Raw genomic sequence first — 21,200 nt, 5'->3', positions numbered from 1 at the left:
TTAAAACAGACACAAATTAATAATGTTGCAATAAGCATAAAATACAGCATTTCTGGTACTGTTATTATGAGTTCTGCAAGGAATAAAACATGGTCCAGGACTGCAGTTTACACCATTTTTGATATCTCATTTGCACCTTTACAACTGCCAATGTGAGATGCAAAGCAGTAAAAAAAAATTGTGCCTACTTTGGCAGAATTTGGCTGTCCCAGGAGGGCCCTTGACTGAATGGTGCCCCCATCCTGCTTCCTTGCCACCTGCCCTGCTCCTCCCTGGCAGAAGTGGCACTGGTGGGGAGCCGAGGGACTCCTGTGGGCTACAGCCGATCTGGCTGTGCCAGCACAGCCCTCCTGGCAGCCCTCAGGAGGCTTACAGCTTAATCTTCAACATCCTTGTGATATGTGTCTAAATATCTCCCGGTAGCATCAGCGATCCCATGAGGACCCCGCTGCCCTGAAATTCAACTTTTATGAAGTCATTACGTCCAGCCATTGGGCGCCCTTGGAGATAAGGACTCTCCAGAAGAGATGCCTGACACCTGGATGGTACGCTGTCCATATTGAAAGATGGTTATCTCATTACCCTGCTTCACAGGTAATTTCCAGTCTGTTGTTTCACTAAGCTCATCAACTTGGAAAGTCTCAAAATGAGTATGGCTTCATCATTAGAGGTGATGGTATATTTCCCACTGCAACTCTGAGCTGTTAGGAAATGCAGATTTGAAAAGAGCAGGATATCTGGCAGAAGCATGTTGATTTTTCTGTCTTCTGATGGAAAAGATGCAACAGGAAAATGTTATGAACTGTGTCCATACTCAGCTTCTGGGTCCCAAGAAACAAGCAGCTGCAGCATGAGACATTGTGGGAAGGTATGACAAATTAATTTAGAAAATGCCAGGGCTTTTTCTAAAAAGTAATTTCATTCCACTTCCCACTCACTTCCTTTCATAGAAAATTTCACATTTGTTTGATCCTGATATGGAATTAGTCTTTCTCAGCGCTAGAGCAGAAATTCCTTCTTTTGCCCCATCTTCCTTCAGATGTTTTATTGAATTGTCTTTTATAATCTTTCCCATGAAAAATATATGTAAACACATAGATCTAAAGAATATTCCCAAAAATTGTTTACAGACATAAACCTCAAGTAAACTTTTTAGTACTACAAAATATATGCATGGGCACTCTTCACAGTGGTCCATAGCTCAGTTCATATGTCTACCTAGTGCAAGAAAAAGTTGTAAAAGTGTATTTAATGAGCAAGTATAATGAACAAGTATCTCCAGAGATTGTTCTATATGGGACAGAATTTTGCTGAAAGGAGGTAGAACTGAGTGTTGTCTATTTAGTCAGGGACCTGAAAAAACAAAAAGAAGTAGAAGCTCTGTCTTTTTGCAATCCTCACTTTTCTTTTTTATACAGTCTTAGCTGTACTACAAAGAGGAGAAGCAGGTCAAACCCATTTCCAGGAGAAAGGAGAAAGTCTCAGTTAGTCATTTACTTTCTGATTTCATCTCTGGCCTTTCTACTCTTTCATAAATGGGGAAGGGATACTGCACAAAGCAGCTGAGCTTGCAGCAAGGGCCATCCCCAGGCAGTACTGCCCTAGGAGCAAACAGGGCACATCTCTTCATTGGCTACCACGTCCCAACTTATTTCTCCAAAGGAGAAGGGGCCATCCTGGCAAATTTGGAGCGTGCAAAGGGTGCCAAACATTTCGTGCCCCTTTACCTGTGCTCCTTCTCTGCCCTCACCCAGGGCTGCTGCCCCCTCTCAGCGAGATTTCTCTCCTCCTGCCATAGCAGAAAGTGAGTGCAGCCCTCTTATTAAACATTCAGGGGCACATTGACATATTTCTTGTAAAACCGGTAACCACTCATGTTTCATAGTTACAGTGATTAATTTTACAAGATACACAACAAAATGCACTCATTCTTAATAAGGTGCACACAGAGAGTGCACTCACAGTGCTTACTAATGGGCACTCAGTAATGTGCATTCACTCAGCCTGTGCACTCAAAAACTTAATAATTCATAATAAGCCTTCACAATAAATATAAAGCACGTCTGCCCAGAATAGTTATTAGTAATATGCTTGGTACTCCAGTAGACTTTTGATACATTGTCTTAACATTTGCTTGTGGAGGTCAATGTACCTTTACATCACATCAATCTTTAATTAAAAACAAAACAAAAAAAACCCTTTGCTGACAATTTTGCAAGCCTATGCGGTTGATAGGCTGGTGGTAAGTTTCAAATAAATTGCCACAATATCACTTTTGAACATGTAATTGTTTAGTTTCTGAACATTTAATTCTAAGATATATATGATCTTTTTGTTATTTTTCTTATTCCATACGAGATTTTCTATGGACACATTGTAAACCTCAATAGTATTTTTATTTTCCTTCCTTTTCTTTTTCTCAGAATGTTCTGATGCTCGGGTTTGGCTTGTAAGATTTAACTCTTGCATTTGAACAATGTGCACACGCAAAGTTACAAGGTGCTCACCTATACAAATTCAACATAATAAATGTAAATCTAAAAATAAATTCATCCATATGATTGTTATTAGCACTGTACAAAGTCACATGCTAACTTAAATCCATGTTGTCACAGAAGGGAAATAATATAATTCTTTCGTTAATCTTAGTCCTGTTTCTAAATAGCTAGCATATTTACCCCTACAGTTGCTTATTATTGATGGACAGCAGCTAAGAAGTGACCCAGCTACTGTGATGGATGAAGTGCAGAAGTTTCTTGGAGTCTCTCCTCATTATAATTACTCCGAAGCTCTAACGTGAGTCTTCTCCGTTTTTATGTGCCCTATGGGATCACAGTGTACATCCCCTCTTACCAAGATCACTTGATCATTAATTACAAGCAAACAAACAAAAAGCACAATACAACGATAATGATAACTTGCATACATATAATACATTGCAGAATTTAATTGCATGATTGCATACATTTCTGCATGCAGACTACTTTGCTCAACATACAAAACAAATGACTGCTCAGTATTTTGTATGAGATGCAGAACAAAGGCCCGGATTCGTGTAAAAAATGTCTGCTAAGTTTGAGTGTTCAATCAGAGATGCCCAGGAATTGTTTTCTTGGAGTACCTAGTTTTTCTTTCATTGCTGCACTGTTTAAAATGTATATTCAGTTGATGTGAGTTGTGCATGTAAGAGCTCAGCACACATTTGCACATCAGACTGTTGAACCTTATGACAGTCTCCAGAAGCTGAAGACCACTAGTGTCAGGTGTGAAAAGTTTGGCTTAAATGTTTTTATCACTTTCATATAGGAGTCTAATGACAGAGATTGGGTTAGATACTGCACTCAGTATGATAAGATTCATCTGGTCACAGGGTTTCTTTGATTGCTTTTAACGTGGACCAAATATATCATTCTCTAATCTCATTTTCAAATATGGTTGAGACAATTCTGCCGACCTTTTACCTGGTAGTAGCCAGACACATGGCACAGAAAAAGTTGGTCTGTACACTTAAAGTTTGGTAAAATCATCAGCTACTAATAGCAGATTCCTAACCTGGAAGTGCTGGGCTCAAGCACAGCACCTGGAGCATGGGGAGAAACTCATATTTGCATATGAAGCACAAAATCCTCAGACTGAGCAGCCTGGGGTTTCAGTACCAAAACTGCAGGTGCTCTGCAGGAGCCCAAATCAAGGTCCCGTGAACTTAGGGAAAGCCCTTGAACTGACTTCCCACAGCCTTTGTTTCGGATCTAGCAAAGGCAGCTGTGGTGAGCCCAGATCACATTTCTCATCATCACTACCCAGAGGGTGAAGCTTTCCCCACAAAAGGGGATTACTGGCCTGTGTGGCACTCTCCCTTTGACATTTCTCAATTCCCTGCAGGAAGGCAGAGTATCTACAGGGGCGGGAGTGGGCTGAATTTCTCTTAGTCCGGCAGAAAATTGTAAGAAGCTTTTGCACTGAGCCTCTCCGTATGAGGAGCACCATCTCATTACAGCCAGAAGCTCTGGGCTGGGCAAGCCTTGGGACATCCGTGGGCCGAGAAGCCTGGCACTGCAGCGGAGGTTCTTCCAAGAAAACATGCAAGCAGAGAGCACAAGCCCGCACATGGGGTGGGAAGTAGAAAAGCCCATATCTCACCTTCCCTGCAGGCTGGTACCAGGAAATCTGTGGGAAAATGAGACCACAGACTTTCCATCTACACCATGCTGCCTCCTCTCTGCTTATGATTATTATTTTATGTTTACTCCTCTGGGAGGGTTATGGTTATTTATATAATAGGCATAAAGTGAAAGTTGAGTGCTTGCTGCTCCTTGGATCTTAAGAATGCTGCTCTGCCAACATCTTTTTCTAGATGAAAAATTTTGGATTTCAGAATGTCATTTTTTAAGTCATTGGTTTCCAAAGCAGATGAAATAGAGGAGGAGTTTGAATACACAGCTGAACTACTGATGTTTGAACAACTTCTGCCGCACATCTGCAGTGCCTTCTGCTAGGTTTTTAAAAATACACACCCACATACATATATCTTCCTTTCTGTAACTAAATTAAAGTCAGTGGAGTCATACACCAGGAAAAAATTTGGCCTCTCATATTTGTTTGGACAGGAAAAATGGATTGTAAACAGATCTATAAAATTATGCAATCACTGTTTAGAGGCATCAAGAATGCAAATGTTCTGTATAAGTACACACTTCTGTACAAATTTAGGATGGAAGAGAAAAATGCATTAAACAATGTAGTTGCTTTATGGTAGGACTGTCAAAGTAAAAAAGATTGCATAGGATTGATCCTAGTCATTACTGCTTAATAACTGTATAGCACACATTTTTAAAGTTGTCACAAAGCAGCCTAAGGACTCAGTCCTGCAAACACTAGTGAGCAACAGGTTCATCACCCTGAGTAATTACATGAATGTCTTATAGGAGAGTAAAATCAACCCAGGCAGGACGGTACTAATCAGAGCCATGGAAAGAGAGCAGAGGGGGGACAGAGGCAGGGCTCGGGCATCTGGAGAGAAGTGTACATCATGCCAGGTTAGTACAGAGCCACAGCTGAGACAGGCAACTAGGTTGTCACTTCTTGCACACACTACTAAAGAGAACCTGGATTCAAACTAGATATAAGGAAGAATTTTTTTACCATGAGGGTGGTGAAGCACTGGCCCAGGCTGCCCAGAGAAGTGGTAGATGCCCCTCCCTGGAAACATTCAAGGCCAGGTTGGATGGGGCTCTGAGCAGTTGCAGATGTCCCTGCTCATTGCAGCAGGGTTGGACTAGATGACCTCTAACGGTCCCTTCTCCTCCAAACTATTCTGTGATTCTATGATTCTATGATCTGCACTTTTTATTAGAGTAGTGAAAACAAAAGGGGAAAATTAACTAATGTTGCAAAGCTTTTACACATAGTGCCATCAATAGAAAGACATTGGGATTCCCACACAAAGTGCTAGGAGAGGGAAACTAGTCAGTGGTCTTCATGAATTCCCACTACGGCACTGGAAAGATATCTCCCACCTCTCCTCCACCCACTAGTTTTCACAAGGAGTGACTGAGAGGCTAAAATTTTTTAAGTATCTGAACTTAATGAACAGAAACCTAGGACACAAGGGACTAAAGTTATAGAAGACTTTTCCTTTTAATCACAGGATAGCCCTACCGAAGCTCTACTGACTGCTAGGAAGATGCATTTCATGCCCAACATCCTCAGATGACTCAGGTCTGGGGTAGAGTGGGCCAGTGGTTCATTTCTTCCTTTGTTTTTTTCAGCAGACAGCAAAGGAGAGAGCCAGGATGGAGCTTGGCTTTGGCAAAGGGCAGCTAAAACGCCGCTACCTCCAGCCCGGCTCATCACACCATGCTCTGCTTAGAGAGGCAGCTCCACATCCAGCCTCCCAGGGCAGATTTCCCCCATTTTCCCTCATGTGAACAGCAGGAGGGAAAGGAAAAGACAGGGTTAGGGGAGCATGCTTAAGTAAATGTTTTCTCTTGGAGTGCTGCTACATTTTGTCAGAGAGCAAGAGAAAGATCCTCGTGGTGGCATTGTTTAGCCCTGCCCTTGCAGGCACCCTCCCCACGTCTAGCAGAGGGTACAGACTTCATGAGAGGTGGGGTGGGTGTACAGGTGTCCAGGTTCAACCCTGCATCTCCCACAGGCCTACTCTGCAAAGGAAGAAAAGATAACCCATCCTGGAGGAAAGGTTTCTTCCGAGTGCTTTAAAAAGCTCCCTTGTAACTTTAGCCTTACGGCTATCACTATTTTTAAATAGCTACTTCCATTGTGCCCAGTTACGTTTTCAGGAGTCCTGAGAGTTTCGTAATACCTGAACGCAACGAGTTGAATTCAGCCTGAGCTGTCTTACCCTCTTTTCCCCTACCCAAATTTGCACATTCTCTTAATAATGTTCAATATGCTCCTTTTGAGGCAGAAATATTGTTTTCGGGTTTCTTTTTACCCAGCACACTATATTGCTGCTTCTCTTGGGAAATTAGTGCAAGCCAGCTGAAGTACTTCACCATGCAATGAGCAGATGGAAAAGGCCAAAGTAGGAATTAATCTATCATCGATATATCCATTTAATCAATGATTTATTTATTTTTAATTGGTACAGCTACTGAGGCAATTCAGGAAACAAGGGTCAGACCTGCAATAAAAGACTGGGCAAGGAAAAAAAAATGCAAAGAAGCTTCACCCTTCTCCAGAAATTAGTTCACTTATGTACAGAAGCAAATTGCAGGTGCACCTGTGTCATATAGATAGACCCAGGGCAAAAAGGTAGTCTGTAACTAATTAACTCTGTGTTCCAGCCAATTATACTTCATCCTTTTCAAACATCTGCTGAATAGCAGAAATGTGAACCTTTTCAATGTTTTATGCATGCTGCAAGTCCCATAGCAATAAATTCAAAACTTAACGCTGCATGTTGTTCATTCCTTAGTGAGTACATGTTTTAAAGCCTTAATTTAAAATTCCTATATCTTCAAATTTTAGACATCAAAATCAAATTGCATATTTCAGATAAGAATGCTAAGACAGTGTTTATGCTATAATGCCATCTTTGGAATGAAAATGGTATTTAGATCTAATGATATGGAACAACCAGCTTCTCAGATACAGTTAAATTATCAACAACCAACCAGTAGTTCTTTCAGTAGAGCTGAATGCTACTTATTTCACTCAAAAATCAACATAAAACATTTCAATATTATATTTCTCATCGTTTCATAGTCAAGCAATAAGTCTGTATAAATGGACTTAGGGATTGAGTCTATGCCTGTTGAAGTCAGCAGGTAGATCCACTTGCCCTTTTTATCCCCTCTCACCTTGACAGTGCTGACCTACAACAGCAAGAGCTCCAACTGGTCACATGGAGAGCATTCCTTGAGCACAGCTGATAATGTCCTTGAGAATATAGCACATCTAATTCCAGGAAAAGAGTTGATCAGTAATTTTTTCCACAAAATGTTCCTTGTTCTAGTGTGAATTGATCAAAACTTTAGCATCCCACAGGGATACATGGAGCAGTATGACATGAACAAAATCTCTGACCAAAACCAATATGAGACAATAAAATATGAGTCACAGTCTGGATGGGGCTGTGTAAGATTCTTGAGGCTGAGGCTCAGGACCTTGACTGGCATCCTATAGATCAGTGTTTAAAACTTGGACCTTACATGCTGGACAAGTAGAATAAAAATTAGCTAGTGTAGATAAAGCACAACGTGAAAAATTTCTTGCCTTGGGCCACTCCCAAGGCAAGTTTGTGGAAAAAATAAATTCCCAGAGCTTTCACAAGAGAGGAAAGTTGTTTCCCACTCTGTTCTCAGTATTTCAGTCATCTAGAGAAACGTATGCAGCAGTAATTGTTGGCTAACACTGATGTCTTAGTCGCTGAGAGATTCTTCTGCAGTGAGATTTTTCAAAAAATATAATCCTCTATAGGTTTGACCCTCAGAAAGGCTTTTGGTGCCAGTTATTGGAAGGAGGGAAAACAAAGTGCCTAGGAAAAAGCAAAGGTCGAAAATACCCACCAATGGACCAAGAGGTAAGGACTTTCCAGAGATTTAAGGTCATATTTTTTAATAATGACTCTGTGTTTGATTTGTAAAGTAGAGATTTAAGGTAATATTTTTTCATATTGACCCTGTGTTTGATTTGTAAAATAAACACACTGATTTTTTTTTTTTTTTTTTAATTTTCACTGGGTTGATATTTTTAAAAATCAGAAACTTTTAATGAGCTTTGAATGACAGGAGATTAATTGCCCCCTCTTGAGAGCCCCTCTCTGGGAGCAGTGCTTAGCTCCCAGGCGGGAGCATCTGCTGAAATCTGCCATCACATGGGTTTACTTTTTTGACTGTTGTTGTGGTTTTCTTCCCCCTTCTCAGTCTCGAGCGTTTCTGTCAAGCTACTACAGAGACCACAACGTGGAGTTGTCCAAGCTGCTGCACAGGCTGGGACAGCCCCTGCCCTCCTGGCTGAGACAGGAGCTGCAGAAGGTCAGGTAGCACGCAAGGGCGGGGGACCCAAATAAGAACAATTTCCTTCACCTTCAAACCCCTTGCTTCTCCGACTCACTTGTGATCGTCAGTAGAGGACCTCATGAATAACACTCTTTCTGTTGAAAAAAAAAAAAACAACCAACCAAAACCACAAAAGAATAAAAAAACCCCAAAACAATCCCGATAACTGTTTATATGCACGTGCTGACAGTTATTAGCATCGACCCCTTTTGTCAGCTTCCAGGAAATAAAACAGAGCTACACGGCATTACTTTTTATCCAGACCAGGATTTGTGCATAGCCTAGTTCCTCTGTTCACCAGGAAGTACCAGAAACTGTGTGTAAGACGGATTGACTTCAGTGTACATGGCAAGTTGCAGTCTGTCAGGACACGAGCCAAGGATGGGAACATCTCTCGCTGGACTGTGAGGTTGGTCATCCACCGGGGTTTTTCCAAGTTTGTTTTTGCTGTTTTTTCCCCCAACTCTGCAAGTTTTCCTAACATTTTATAGGGGAATATTCAGCACTTTGCAGTCAGATCCCTAATGGTTAAGATATATGTAGTGTTAATGCACCATCACTGTTTTCTCCATAGAAAGAGGTGAACTAAATTCTCACCTAACCTGCTTCCCTGGGATTCTTGTAATAACTGATGACAGCCTGTGTTCTTTCTTCTGTTGTTGGTGGTTTTTTTTTCCCTTCACAACAAGATATATCCTGATTTACTGGAGTTGTGTGGGCTGTTGAGGTGCAAGCAGCGAGGTGGCCCTCCTCCTTCCAGATCTCAGTGAAATCCATTGCCTGTCTTTTGGACATGGCTACACTGCTACCCTGATAAGGTTTTTCATTGCATCTCTTGGGTTCCTACACCAGCTGGGACAGAACTCTGAGATGTGAAATCATATCAAATATTTTGTCTTAATGCCATAGGACTCCTTAAAATACTATCAAAACCTTTTAAAATCTAAGCAGGCCATGCAAGAAGCATACTGACAATAACCTAGTATCCATGATTTTCTTTCTATCTGGAAAACAATGTTTTTGCTCTGAAGCCTTCAAAGTAAGAGATTGAATTAGTCATTTAGGGTCTCTGTCTGCAAGCTATTACAGAAAAAAACTTTAATGACCAAAGGTATTTGTTAAGGTTTTTAAAAAAACCCTACAATCTGTTGAAGAATAAACTCTTTTTATAGACATTAATGGAGTTGAAAGGACAAGCATATCCACTATATATCACATATTACATATATGATGCATATTTTTTTTATGCCTGCATATCTACCTACTGTATATCTAGATCAGTCATACACTTAGTTTTAAATATCTGCTTTTTGTGCCCATAGGTAAATGAAAGGGTGGTTTACCAAAAATATGATATTATGAACCATGCGTTCTTCTCAGGTCTGTGTAGGCAAGGTTGACAAGACTGGGCAGAAACTCGCTGGGAAATTTAAGCTGAGGGCACAAATACCATTTAAGCATTTTAGCCTTGTAACACTTTCTCAAGAAAATTATAACCGGCAAAGATTTTCTACATGTTCTTTATGCAGCATAAAATGGAGTAGATTTTAGCTTTCAAACTTCCTCATGTTACTTCCTAGGCACAAGCCATGTCAGGTGCTGCAGAGGCTTTGTGCTTTCCCCTCCCCATGAGTTTGATCATTACCTCCTAGCTCAGGAGACAGAACTGGATGATGGGGTTGCACCATGAATTCAGACTAGTGAGAGTGGAGCTCAGGGAGCACAGACTAGCCTCAGGGAGCACAAATCAGTGCACATCGTAGACTGTGGTATTCAAGAGCTCTTAAATTATTTTAGGCTTCAAACTAGTTGATACATGTAGATATCTATCTTAGAAACTCCTAAATCATGACATTGTCCACCAGGACCATGACAGCAGCTTATTTTGGATTGACAAGCCCAGTGCTTCCCAGAGCTATCCTGGTGCCACCCATCCTACTCCCAGCTCAGCAACGGTGGCACTTGCCAGTGAGCATCCTCTGGACCCACCTCCCTGCACAGTGTTTCCCCTCACCAGGCCTCTATCACTTTTCTCCACCACTACCAATCTGAACGTGCCTGGCTGCTTCCTCTCTCCACACCGTTCCAGCCCTTTTCTCAGTCCCAGCAGTGCTCTGGTCCAGGTCCGTCATCCATGCTAGGATCCAGCACTGCCCTCCTTGGTCCAGCACACACAACCCACAGGGTTACACAGAGGAGAGGCCTAGGTACAACCAGCACCAAGTCCCTGCATGGCCCCTTGTGCTCCTACTCTTCACGTTAGCCCTTGCTCCTTCTTCAAGATGACCCACAGCAAAGGTGGGAATAGGACAAGGGCAGGTACCCCCTGCCCAGACACTGCTGGCTGCTGCAGTATTATGACATGCCCAACCCTACCAGTGCTGCACCAGCCTATTCACACAAGGGTGTACATGAACATACAGGAAAGCCCAAAAGACAAGTATTGCGCAGTCTCAGGCTTGCTTTTAAATATTGAAATGGGATTCATCTCCCATAAGTGAGACATCTACTTTATTTTATAGCAATGAAGGGAAATAGCGCTTCTAGGACACTATTCATCTCCTCACAAAGCAGACTTCTTAAATGAGTGAGATTAATCTTGCCTCTTCCTCTCTATTGATTGTAAAAGGACAATAGACAACACATTCAGAGGAAGAGCTCAGCTGTATAGATCTAAAATTAGGTGAGCTGAAAAGGAGATGGTATTTTATCTTACAGCTCAGATTGTTGAAGATGAGAGGGAGCTGCAAGGGTCTGAGGGAAGGTTTTGATTTTGTTTTGTTTTGCTGAAGTAATTTTTCTAGTTCTTATATTTCAACCAGGAGGACTCTTCAAAATGTGCTAGGGCAAACTAAATGACAAATAAAAAGAATTTTATGTGGGATTTTTTGGAGGGGGAGCGGGCAGGAAGTCAGTTATGTACTTTGTTGCAAATTCACACTCTTTTAATTTTTAGCACTGATAATGCCAAAGATGACTAGTCTGATGAGAGTTTTTGATAAACGAGTCTTGGTCAGAGAATAATACCTAAGTCAAATATCTGATAAAATTTTATCTCTTAAGATGCATTAGAATTGGCTCATCATTAATTAAAAGATGATTTCATAAGTTCTTGATTAAAAGCTAAATAAACATTAGTTTGGTTTCAGAAGTTTTTCAAGGAAATGAGACAAATACCATAAAATCTGGAAAATTATTTCTTGTTCTTAATTTTTCATTTAGAAGAAAAAAAGAGTTAAGTCTTTCCAACTCTCAGCTGTGTAATATCATCGTGTCCTTAAAACACACTGAATATTTTTATACCTTCTTGTTATTTTTCAAGTTTGAATGGGCATCACATTTCCAAGAGATCTCATGTTCCATTGAAAACTGACATTTGAATTGATTTCATTATGTGTCATATAAAGATGAAATAACAGTATTTCAAAGTTTCATTCCTTCCACTTGTAATACGACCCATCAACACAGAATTTCTCTGGACCACCGTATTATAGAGGAGCCTTTGTGAACTAGCTGTAAATGATCTCGATTTCCTTTATGCCTTTCATATTGCTGACCATGTAATTGTTTGGATTCTTAAAGACCAGCAAAACAAATGCAATAAAAATGAAACATTTATTCATGGCAAGGGGGCTGTAGCTGGGAAAGATAATGCTGGCCCTTCTTCGCTATTCATAAGCTACAGGATACATCTCCACAATACCTCCATATGGTGCAGGCTATAAATCAATAGGAGTTTTACATACTGGAGGGCTGCAGCTGCAGTTTGCTCCCATTCCCCTGGAACTATGGATTTCTGCAGCGGTTTGAAGGTGCCTTGCCACACTGAAGACCTGACCTACTGCCCATGGAGACCAGTGGGAGTCTTCCTATTAATTCCAACAGACCCATTTGGCCTCCAAGAGCCAGTTTCACAAGGCATAATCTGTGTGGTTCAAGCATCACATAGCTGTATCACTGCTGGAAATCCATCACTAGTTTGATTTCTGTTACCGAGTGGTGATTTCTTCCCCCCACCTCTCTGTCAGTATTCTGCCATGGTTGGAGCTACAAGCTGTCCCCCATCTCCAGCATCCCATGGAGCTGCACCGCTTCTGGTCTCTGCTCCAACCTCCCACCTCACTGGCTAGAAAAAACAGAAAACCCTATGGGCCAGACATAGGCATCTATGGCAGCACATTTGATGATTAAGGCAGGACTTCAGCCCTCAGAAAACTAAGTTTGTATAACTGAGGTTGTCTTTGAGCGAGAAGCAATCAGAATGGAATCCAAAACCTTCTAAATTATGCATTGACGTCTCAAGGTCTAAAATAAAGTTGCCAGATTAACTGCTCATAGATGTTTTCTAATAAAACAAATTTTCTCTTTGATAGGGAATCAGACTGCTGAGTGTCCCCAAAACAAATTAAGATGGTGGAATTATAAATTCTTGGGGGAAGAAAATGTTGTGTAATGAAAGTGCTCATGGGTCCAGACTCTCTGATGTGATAATAAGGCAGTGGGGACATGTCCTGAATAGAAAAGCAGAAGCTGAACGTTTCCTCCTCTTCCTTCCCCCTCATCCTTTCCCTTCCCATTCATGTTAAATTTTGAGCCAGCATAGTGCATCTGAAAAGCATGCAATGGGCAGAGCCCGTGAGATGGGGGAACATCGTTCATCTCCAGAATGACTGGCCGAGAATAATCTGGGTGCAGGGTGCATATTTCCCTTAAAATGGACCACCTTAAAGTTAGACATCAAGTCCAAACTAGTAATTTAGTTTCCATCAGTAGCAAATTATGCTTATAATAGGTTTAAAATTGATGTTTGTAATAGCTGTGTGAGCATGTGACGGCTGTGTAAAACAGGTACAACGTAGGTACATAAATCAGCAGAGACTGTCTAATTTTATTGTAGTTAAGTAAGATTAATTTCGCCTCTAGTGTCAGGAGAAGCTCTCTTTGCACATGCAATTTAACTTTGCCCTTTTATCTCTCGGACTGCAGTGCCATCTCCCTCTTACCAGTAGATACTCTCTTTCTTAAAGAGCTGAAATCTCATATGAACACCTCACTGTATGTATCCTCATCAATATCAGATCATGAAACTTAGCTTTAACAGTTAGTCTGTCCATCACTATATTAGTTCATACATCTCTGCATATATCTGCCAGGAATTGTTGCTTCAGAGACTATTTTTATATAAGCGTATGTTCTTGGGATAGGAATTTCCCTGTCAGACAACATTTCTTACATTGTCTTTCTTTTCTCTTTTTTCTTTCCAGTTCATCCTTTTAGTGTGACTGCAAAGGTGTGGACCTGTCTATGGATACGATTCCTTCACTACTATCCTATCTAGAAAAGCTACCAAAAATAAATAAGGATTTGCAAGTGACACAGATTCTGAAGTGTTCAGTGCTCCAGTGACTGGATAACTTTTATAAGACTTATTGTCATTTCTGTAGTATTTCAGAACAAGACATCTTCTTTATAGAGCTGAGGAAAAACTTCACAGTCTTGCCCAAGCTCTTTTTTTTTTTTTTTTTTTTTTTTTCATTCTTTCCCCTCCTACATGACAACAGCAAATCCAGTTGAACAAATACTTGGTGTTGAAGAAAAAGGAATCAAAATAAATTTTGATCACTCAAAGTATTTTTGTTGGGAGGGTGGTGAGGGAGGTCAAAGTCTGTATTTGCTGGAATTGTTTTAAAAAAATTGATGTGCACACACCTTATTATTGGTTCTTCTCACTGCACAGAATAAACACTTCTGATGATGTATTATAGAGAGTGCTTTTCTTCTTTCCTTAAATCCCCCTTCCAAAGGGAGCCAAAATCTGCTCTTCAATAACCTCTGCCATGTATTTCAAGTTGTGCACTGACTCACCCTCTCCTGCCTCAGCAACTCCTCGAGGCTTTCCACCATCCTCGACACAACTGCCCTGATGCCATAGGATCTACCACTCCAGCTGCACCAGTGCTGGGAGTGCCATTGACCTCATCCTCTGCCTCCCTTCTCCCCCACCTCCTGGGCAGGGAACATTAATTCAGGCAAGTCTGACACCTATAGGTTTGTTATGTGGCATAACATGCCTTTATGGGCCTGCCTTTCAAAAGCATTACCTGCCTGCACTCAATGAGAGGTGTGGGGATTTGGACAGTCCCATGTAAGCTCTTTCTCTAATTATCACACCAGGTTTTTTCCTCTGGTCTGTTTGAGGAATCTTAAAAGGACCTGATTTCAGCTGATGCAAATTGCCTGGAAGATGGCTCAAACCATGCGCTCAGAATTACAAGCTACTGATTTTTTTTTCCCCCTAAAATATCATGATGCTTCTACTTTTTATTATAAAATATTCATTTGTCTTACAGATCTATGTCAGAATGAGGTTAAATCATATCAAAGTCAGGGATTCTTAGTACAAACCTTACAGAATAGCAAATTACGCCTCACTAGAGCTTTTATCATTAAGCAAATTAGAAATGACATTACAGACATCTTAATACCAGTTTTGGCTTCTTTCCAGATCTGCTTGATGCTTTCAGATAAGGGAGATATATTAGGTAAAATTTTCAAAATATTTTAGGACTTTAAGTGTGTTTTTTAAAAAAATATATTTGTAGGCCCTTTGAAACTAAAATGCAATCAGCTTTCTATCATCATTATTTGTTATCAATTGAGTCAGACAGTTAGGCACTTTTAAAAGCCCTCACAGACATTTGCCTGTCTGCTGCTTTGGATCCCAAATGCCTTTATACATCTAAATGAAGACATTACCGAAAAAAAAAAAAAATCTATGTAGCCAGTTTTTTCCTGTCATTCACAGATCCCTGTCCTTTCTTGGCCACCTCTTGTATTTCCTTTGTATTCCCTGGGTGGGAAAGGAAACCATGTGGAAATTGAGGCTGAAACCTGCCAGTGAACCTGAATGATATTTGCCTAAACCAGAAATCTTTCCAGGCTCAGTTGAGTTTCCTGCCTGAGCCTTATTTAGTAAAAATATAGCCGAGTTCTCCAAAAATTTACCGCTTCTATTAAATTCATTAAGGTTTGTATTTTCCCTTCTAGCTTCTGGAATCAGACTCTTCCCTCCCAGACCACTGGAAACCTGGAAGCACTAAATAAATTTCTGAGCTCATCCGTTTGTAAAAATGGCATTTTCTATATGCAGTTTATTAGAGGAAGACCACTTTTTCATGCATGTAAATATCCAAACTCCAGTTAGAAATTGATTTATAGAATTACAGAAATGAGTTCTACATGTGACTTATACTTCCATTCATGAAGAGTTAAAGACATCCTAGGGAAACCAGATTGATATTTGCATTTCAGTTAGCTGCAGCTGTTGAGTGGGGAGAAAAACATTTAAAATATCCAAATAAACCCGTATCTGCCACTTCGGGTTTACAAAGCCGTTTGTCCTGATGCATCTAACTCTAAGCAAACATGAACTAGTTTTATAGTACTCCTATTTCTTTCTGAATAGGAATGTGACATGTTAATACATAAATCTGTTTTCATCACAGAAGGTCAACTAGCTTTATGAGCTGGTAGCTAGAATCATCCTGATTCTTTTCAGAGGTTATTTTCAGCCAGAGGAAGGTCAGCAGTGGGTGGAGTGGGATTCCTTAATATAACTTGCAATTCCATAAAATGCTATGGGGGTTGAAAAATGCGCTTTATAAATTGGAAGATAACTGCATGCCATTCAACTGACTTTGTACTTGCTACTTTTCTAACTGGTGTATGCTCTGCCGTCTTGCAAGAACTTATCTGTAAGACACATTCCCTATTGGGTAATTTAACTTCCCTTCATTGTATGATCTGAACTACAAGAAAGAGCTGGATATATGAGGAAATGAGTTTTTACAGGACTTACTCTGAGGAAGATACTTATTTATAGAATTTTTCGTTATTATGTTTTTGTTTCACTGGTTTGCCTTGGCCAGGAGATCATCTCAGTATTAATCTGCATGCCCTCCAAAGACACACAATTCCCATTAGCATCAATGACAATTAAATATTCTCATGAAGGAGAGAATAAACCCACCAACAGAAAATGTTATTTAACGACATTGTAGTTACAGCACATCTTCCTGCAGAGCTTTGTGTAATCACACCAAGTAAGCAAAGAAAAATTGTTCTGCAATGTGAAGTGTTTAAAATTTCTTAAGCAATCTGGGTTTAAAAAAAAAAAATGGGACAAAAATCACCTTTCAGGTACCCCATGATGACTAGGGAATGAAGTAACACAGTGATTTTATTGATATGAAATTCCCCATGCACTACGTAGCTGGAGAGACGTTCAGATTGAGATCCAAAGCCAAACTTACTATTGCTCAGGCTCATTGGTAGGCAGGGAACCAGCAGCCCAAGGCACATTTGAAACAGCACACCACAAATTCATGATTTAAGAGGTCTCACATTTAGTGCCTTGGCTATGTTTGGCAGCCTGTATCTTTGTTATTGAGTGATTACCTCCCATACAGTATCCAGATGTAAAAGTCACCAGAGCGGTTACTTAATGCTCATGTCTAATTCCATGGACTGAAGGTGGATCCCCTTCTGTGAGGGGGCCCTCTGATCTGCTCCACAGAGTTGGGAAGGAGATCAAAAGCCTAGCAAGTCACTGAGAGTTATCACATCTACTGTTACATGAGATTTCTGTACTGCACCTGGCAATAAAAAACAGTATGAACTGAAGCAAGGGCATTTTATACCAGAAAATAAAAACATGTATTGAAATAGTCTTCACTTATATTTGTTTATTATACAGATACACAGGGCTCATGAATTTTTTATTTAAGGAGAAAGTTTTCTGTCTTAGATATTTGTCATTTTCTCTCCTCCTAAAAGGCCTTCTTCCTTGCTATACTGTAGACTGTTTCCCCTCCATTTCTTCTTACCTACCCACCCTCCTTACGGCTACTTCTCATCATCAAGACCTACTATTTCACCTGTAAATTTCAATACCAACTGAATTTCTTTCTGTATTAATTTCTTCTGCTCCTAGCTTTCACAGAGGAAAAAAACCGCAAAACTCCCAAATAAGCATCATCTTTCATTTCCTAAACCATACTCACTTTAATTACTTTTAAATATCCTAGTTAATTAAGAAAATGTGTACTAGGAGTGTGGTGAGGTTTTCTTTGATGTTGCTAGATTTTCTGCATTATTTCCACTTTTTTTCCATTGTTCAGATGTCCAGTACCAATTCAGGGAAGCTACTCTGTTATAAAGCAAGGCAGAGTTGGATGACACCTTGTGTAAATCTGCCATCATTAATTTGGGAGCTGCCACTAAATTATAAATTGTCATCTTAAGTAGGAAGGACATTTTTATGGATCCCGGTTCATCCTCTGAAGACTTCAGCTATTTCCAGTAACTGCCACACAGAACATACTAAAATTTGTCAGTTGCTTGGAAGAGAAGAGAGTTGAGCCTGGAGACTTAATTCCCTTCAATCTTCTTAAAAGATAGAATCCAATACCTCAAGATAAAAATATTGCCAGCTTAGGAAGATACAGGGAGATGATCCAAAGAAGCCAGGACAATCAGAATGGACAAGCACCTTAGCACAACACTAAAACTCATTTTTCCAGAGGTCAGATGCACAGCCAGGAAGACACCTCTTTTCTTTCGCTCCATGTCAAAAGGTCTGGCTGAAGAAGAAATATTTCAAGGCTTGCCTGGATCACTGTAGGAAGCTATAGTGTAAGTGCTATAACACAGACCGTGTTGTCATGGTCTTTCTAAAGCCCATTTCACAGGAAGCAAATTTTTTTCCCCCCACATGGGACAAGCTGAGATACAAAATTTTGACAGACATGTTTTATATTGGTGACATCTTGCAACAGTGTTTTTGCTCTGGCGTGGGAAACATCTGTATAATGGAGAATTTTTACGACCACAGGAGCCTGCTTGGCAGCTGAAGGTTTTAGTGCAGATCCTAAATCATTGTTTCTGTAGTACTGCAGATTTTTTTTTCCAGAATAGTTCTATATTTTCATAAACCCCAAGTACTCCTGCTTAAGTCTTAACACATTCACGTAATGGAGCCAACCACTAATCAGGCAGTGAGGTAAATTGTTCAATGAGACAAAACATCCAAAATCACAGAATCATACACAAATAACCACATGCTAATGAGACACAAGTAACCACATCCACTCCAGTCCTGTTGGAGAGGGGTGTGTGGCGGCCAAGCAGTGATCCCACAGGAAAAAGTTGAACCCACCCTCCTGCTGCAACTAATAAGAGAAAGCTACTCACACTCTTTGAACCCCAAAATGAATGTGCTCATGCCCTGGGCTGGCACAGAGCTGCTGTAGCTGGTCCTCTGCTCCAGCAGATTATTGCATGTTGAGTCAATAAATGAGCTTAGAACAGAAGAAGAAACCAGAAAAATAATCTGAAGGTGATTATGTAAATCAGAAAAAAATGCTTATTTTAAAGGAATATCATTAAGGAAGACAATTGGGTGTCCTCTTGGAAATTTCAGCTGTGTTTATAAAATTTACACAAAGACCTCACTGGCTTTACTGCTCTGACTTGTCTGAAAACTAGAGCTTTTAGAAATTGTCAGAAAACTACATGCTGTGAAATTCATCACCCTTCTCGCTGCAGTCAGTTGCTGATACAGCTGCATACAGACCTGTCCATGCTATTTTCATGGCAGTCATTAAACTGTTTCTTTGTAAATGAGAAATTAATTTTTGTCCTCCTTCAGAAAGGCCACCCCAGAGAATTAACCACCTCCAGAGACACGCTGGAGGGAAGGGATGCCATCCAGAAGGACCTTGACAGGCTTGAGAGGCAGGCCCATACAAACCTCATGAAGTTCAACAAGGCCAAGTACAAGGTCCTGCACATGGGTTGAGGCAATTCCAAGCACAAATACAGGCTGGGCAACAGGTGGATTAAGAGCAGCCCTGCAGAGAAGGACTTGGGGGTATTAGTGGATGGAAAACTGACTATGAGCCAGCAATGTGCACTTGCAGCCCTGAAAGCCAACTGTATCCTGGGCTGCACCAAGAGAAGTGTGGCCAGCAGGTCAAGGGAGGGGATTCTCCCCCTCTACTCTGCTCTTGTGAGACCCCACCTGCAGTGGGGTGTCCAGGTCTGGAGCCCCCAAGGGGGGCCTGCTCAAACAGGTCCAGAGGAGGCCATGAAGATGATTGGGGCGCTGCAGCACGTCCCTTATGAGGACAGGCTGAGAGAGTTGGCGTTGTTCAGCCTGGAGAAGAGAAGGCTCCGGGGAGACTTTAGAGCGGACTTCCAGTACTTAAAGAGGGCTACAGGAAAGATGGGGAGGGACTCTTTATCAGGGGCTACAGGGATAGGACAAGAGGTAATGGTTTTAAACTGAAAAAGGGTAGATTTAGATTAGATACAAGGAAGAGATTCTTTACTGTGAGGGTGGTAAGGCACTGAAACAGGTTAGCCAGAGAGGTTGTAGCTGCCCCCTCCCTGGAAGTGTTCCAGGCCAGGTTGGACGGGGCTTTGAGCAACCTGGTCTAGTGGAACGTGTCTCTGCTTATGGCAGGGGGGTTGGAACTAGATGATCTTTAAGGCCCCTTCCAACCCAAACCATTCCACGATTCTGTAAATTAAGCTCTGAGGAGAATGAAGCATTTACCAAAAGCCCACTCTTTTCTCTCTATTTCCTAGTCTTCTATAAGACATCATTTGACAAAATACTGAATACTAAAGTAGAAATATCCTTTGCAGACTTGTCTTTCCCATGGACCTATTTAATACTTGCACATTAAATCCATTTTTATTTTACTCATTAAACAAGAAGAATTTTGAACACTTAAAACTGACACAATGAAGACACTATAAAATTTGGTAATGTGCAATAAAGCTACTTTCATAAATGCCCAACCTTAAGTACATCCATTTTCTGGTTTTCTTCCAATAATAAGTTTTGCACTCTTGCACCTTCAATTATAAAGATTAGAGCCAATTTAAAATGACTCGTTTGTCCACAGATAATTCCATTTCATTTTGGCTGCCATTTTCATTTGCCACCTGTTGATTAATTATATTAATAATGTATTCCTTCACAGCTTTGTTGTTTTACCAATAAAAGACAAGTTGAATTCTGGGACAGATACCCATCCTTCTTCTGTGTAATAAAAGGGCAAAGGAAAATGCTAAAGTTTCATGTGTCTGGGTTACAGAAATCTTTCCCATGACCTGCAGAGACTGAGCACTGCAAGAAAATACCTTCTCACACCTGAGTCGGAAAGCTAGGAGATCCAGTTTGGACTAGTCACTTCCTTTGCTGCATTGCTATTAATCAGTACCATAGTTAGAGATGTGTTAATGAAGAGGAGACCATAAAACCAGCAAGAAATTTTTGAAATCCATAATCAATAGGAAATGACTAACACATCCTGAAACAGAAAGCACTTCTTGGAGAGATGATTTTGTCTACAGTAAAGAAAAAGTCTTGAGTCCTAGGAAACCGTCTCAGGAAAACCAAGCCCCCTAATTGCCATGTAAAGCCAGCTGACAGACCTGATACGTGTGGCATTTCCCAAATAAAAAAGCATATTTGAATTTATCCTCAAAGCAAACAGGCTTCGTGAACTTTGTTAGAAGGTTAAGCTTGTGTCTAATTTAAGAGGCAAGTGCAATGTATTATTTTAGCAAGTGAGAGTAGGAAAAAATTGGCAGCATGAAGTACAAGTC

At 40.6% G+C, this 21,200-nt stretch overlaps 1 protein-coding gene across 1 annotated transcript in view; it reads left to right on the top strand.

Annotated features, from left to right (window-relative positions):
- Positions 1–14,281, top strand: part of LOC141942937 (bifunctional heparan sulfate N-deacetylase/N-sulfotransferase 4) — a 108,423-nt gene extending 94,142 nt beyond the window's left edge. The window contains exons 11-16 of the mRNA XM_074867204.1: positions 424–594; positions 2,687–2,796; positions 7,942–8,044; positions 8,388–8,498; positions 8,785–8,931; positions 13,787–14,281. Coding sequence (XP_074723305.1) covers positions 424–594; positions 2,687–2,796; positions 7,942–8,044; positions 8,388–8,498; positions 8,785–8,802 — 513 coding nt within the window. The 3' untranslated portion in view covers positions 8,803–8,931; positions 13,787–14,281. The remainder of the gene's footprint in view (positions 1–423; positions 595–2,686; positions 2,797–7,941; positions 8,045–8,387; positions 8,499–8,784; positions 8,932–13,786) is intronic.
- The last annotated feature ends 6,919 nt before the right edge of the window (positions 14,282–21,200 follow it).

The sequence above is a fragment of the Strix uralensis genome, chromosome 4, assembly GCF_047716275.1.
Source record: "Strix uralensis isolate ZFMK-TIS-50842 chromosome 4, bStrUra1, whole genome shotgun sequence".
Taxonomy (NCBI): domain Eukaryota; kingdom Metazoa; phylum Chordata; class Aves; order Strigiformes; family Strigidae; genus Strix; species Strix uralensis.
Note: the sequence above shows the minus strand (reverse complement) of the source record. Positions and strands in the feature narration are given on the sequence as shown.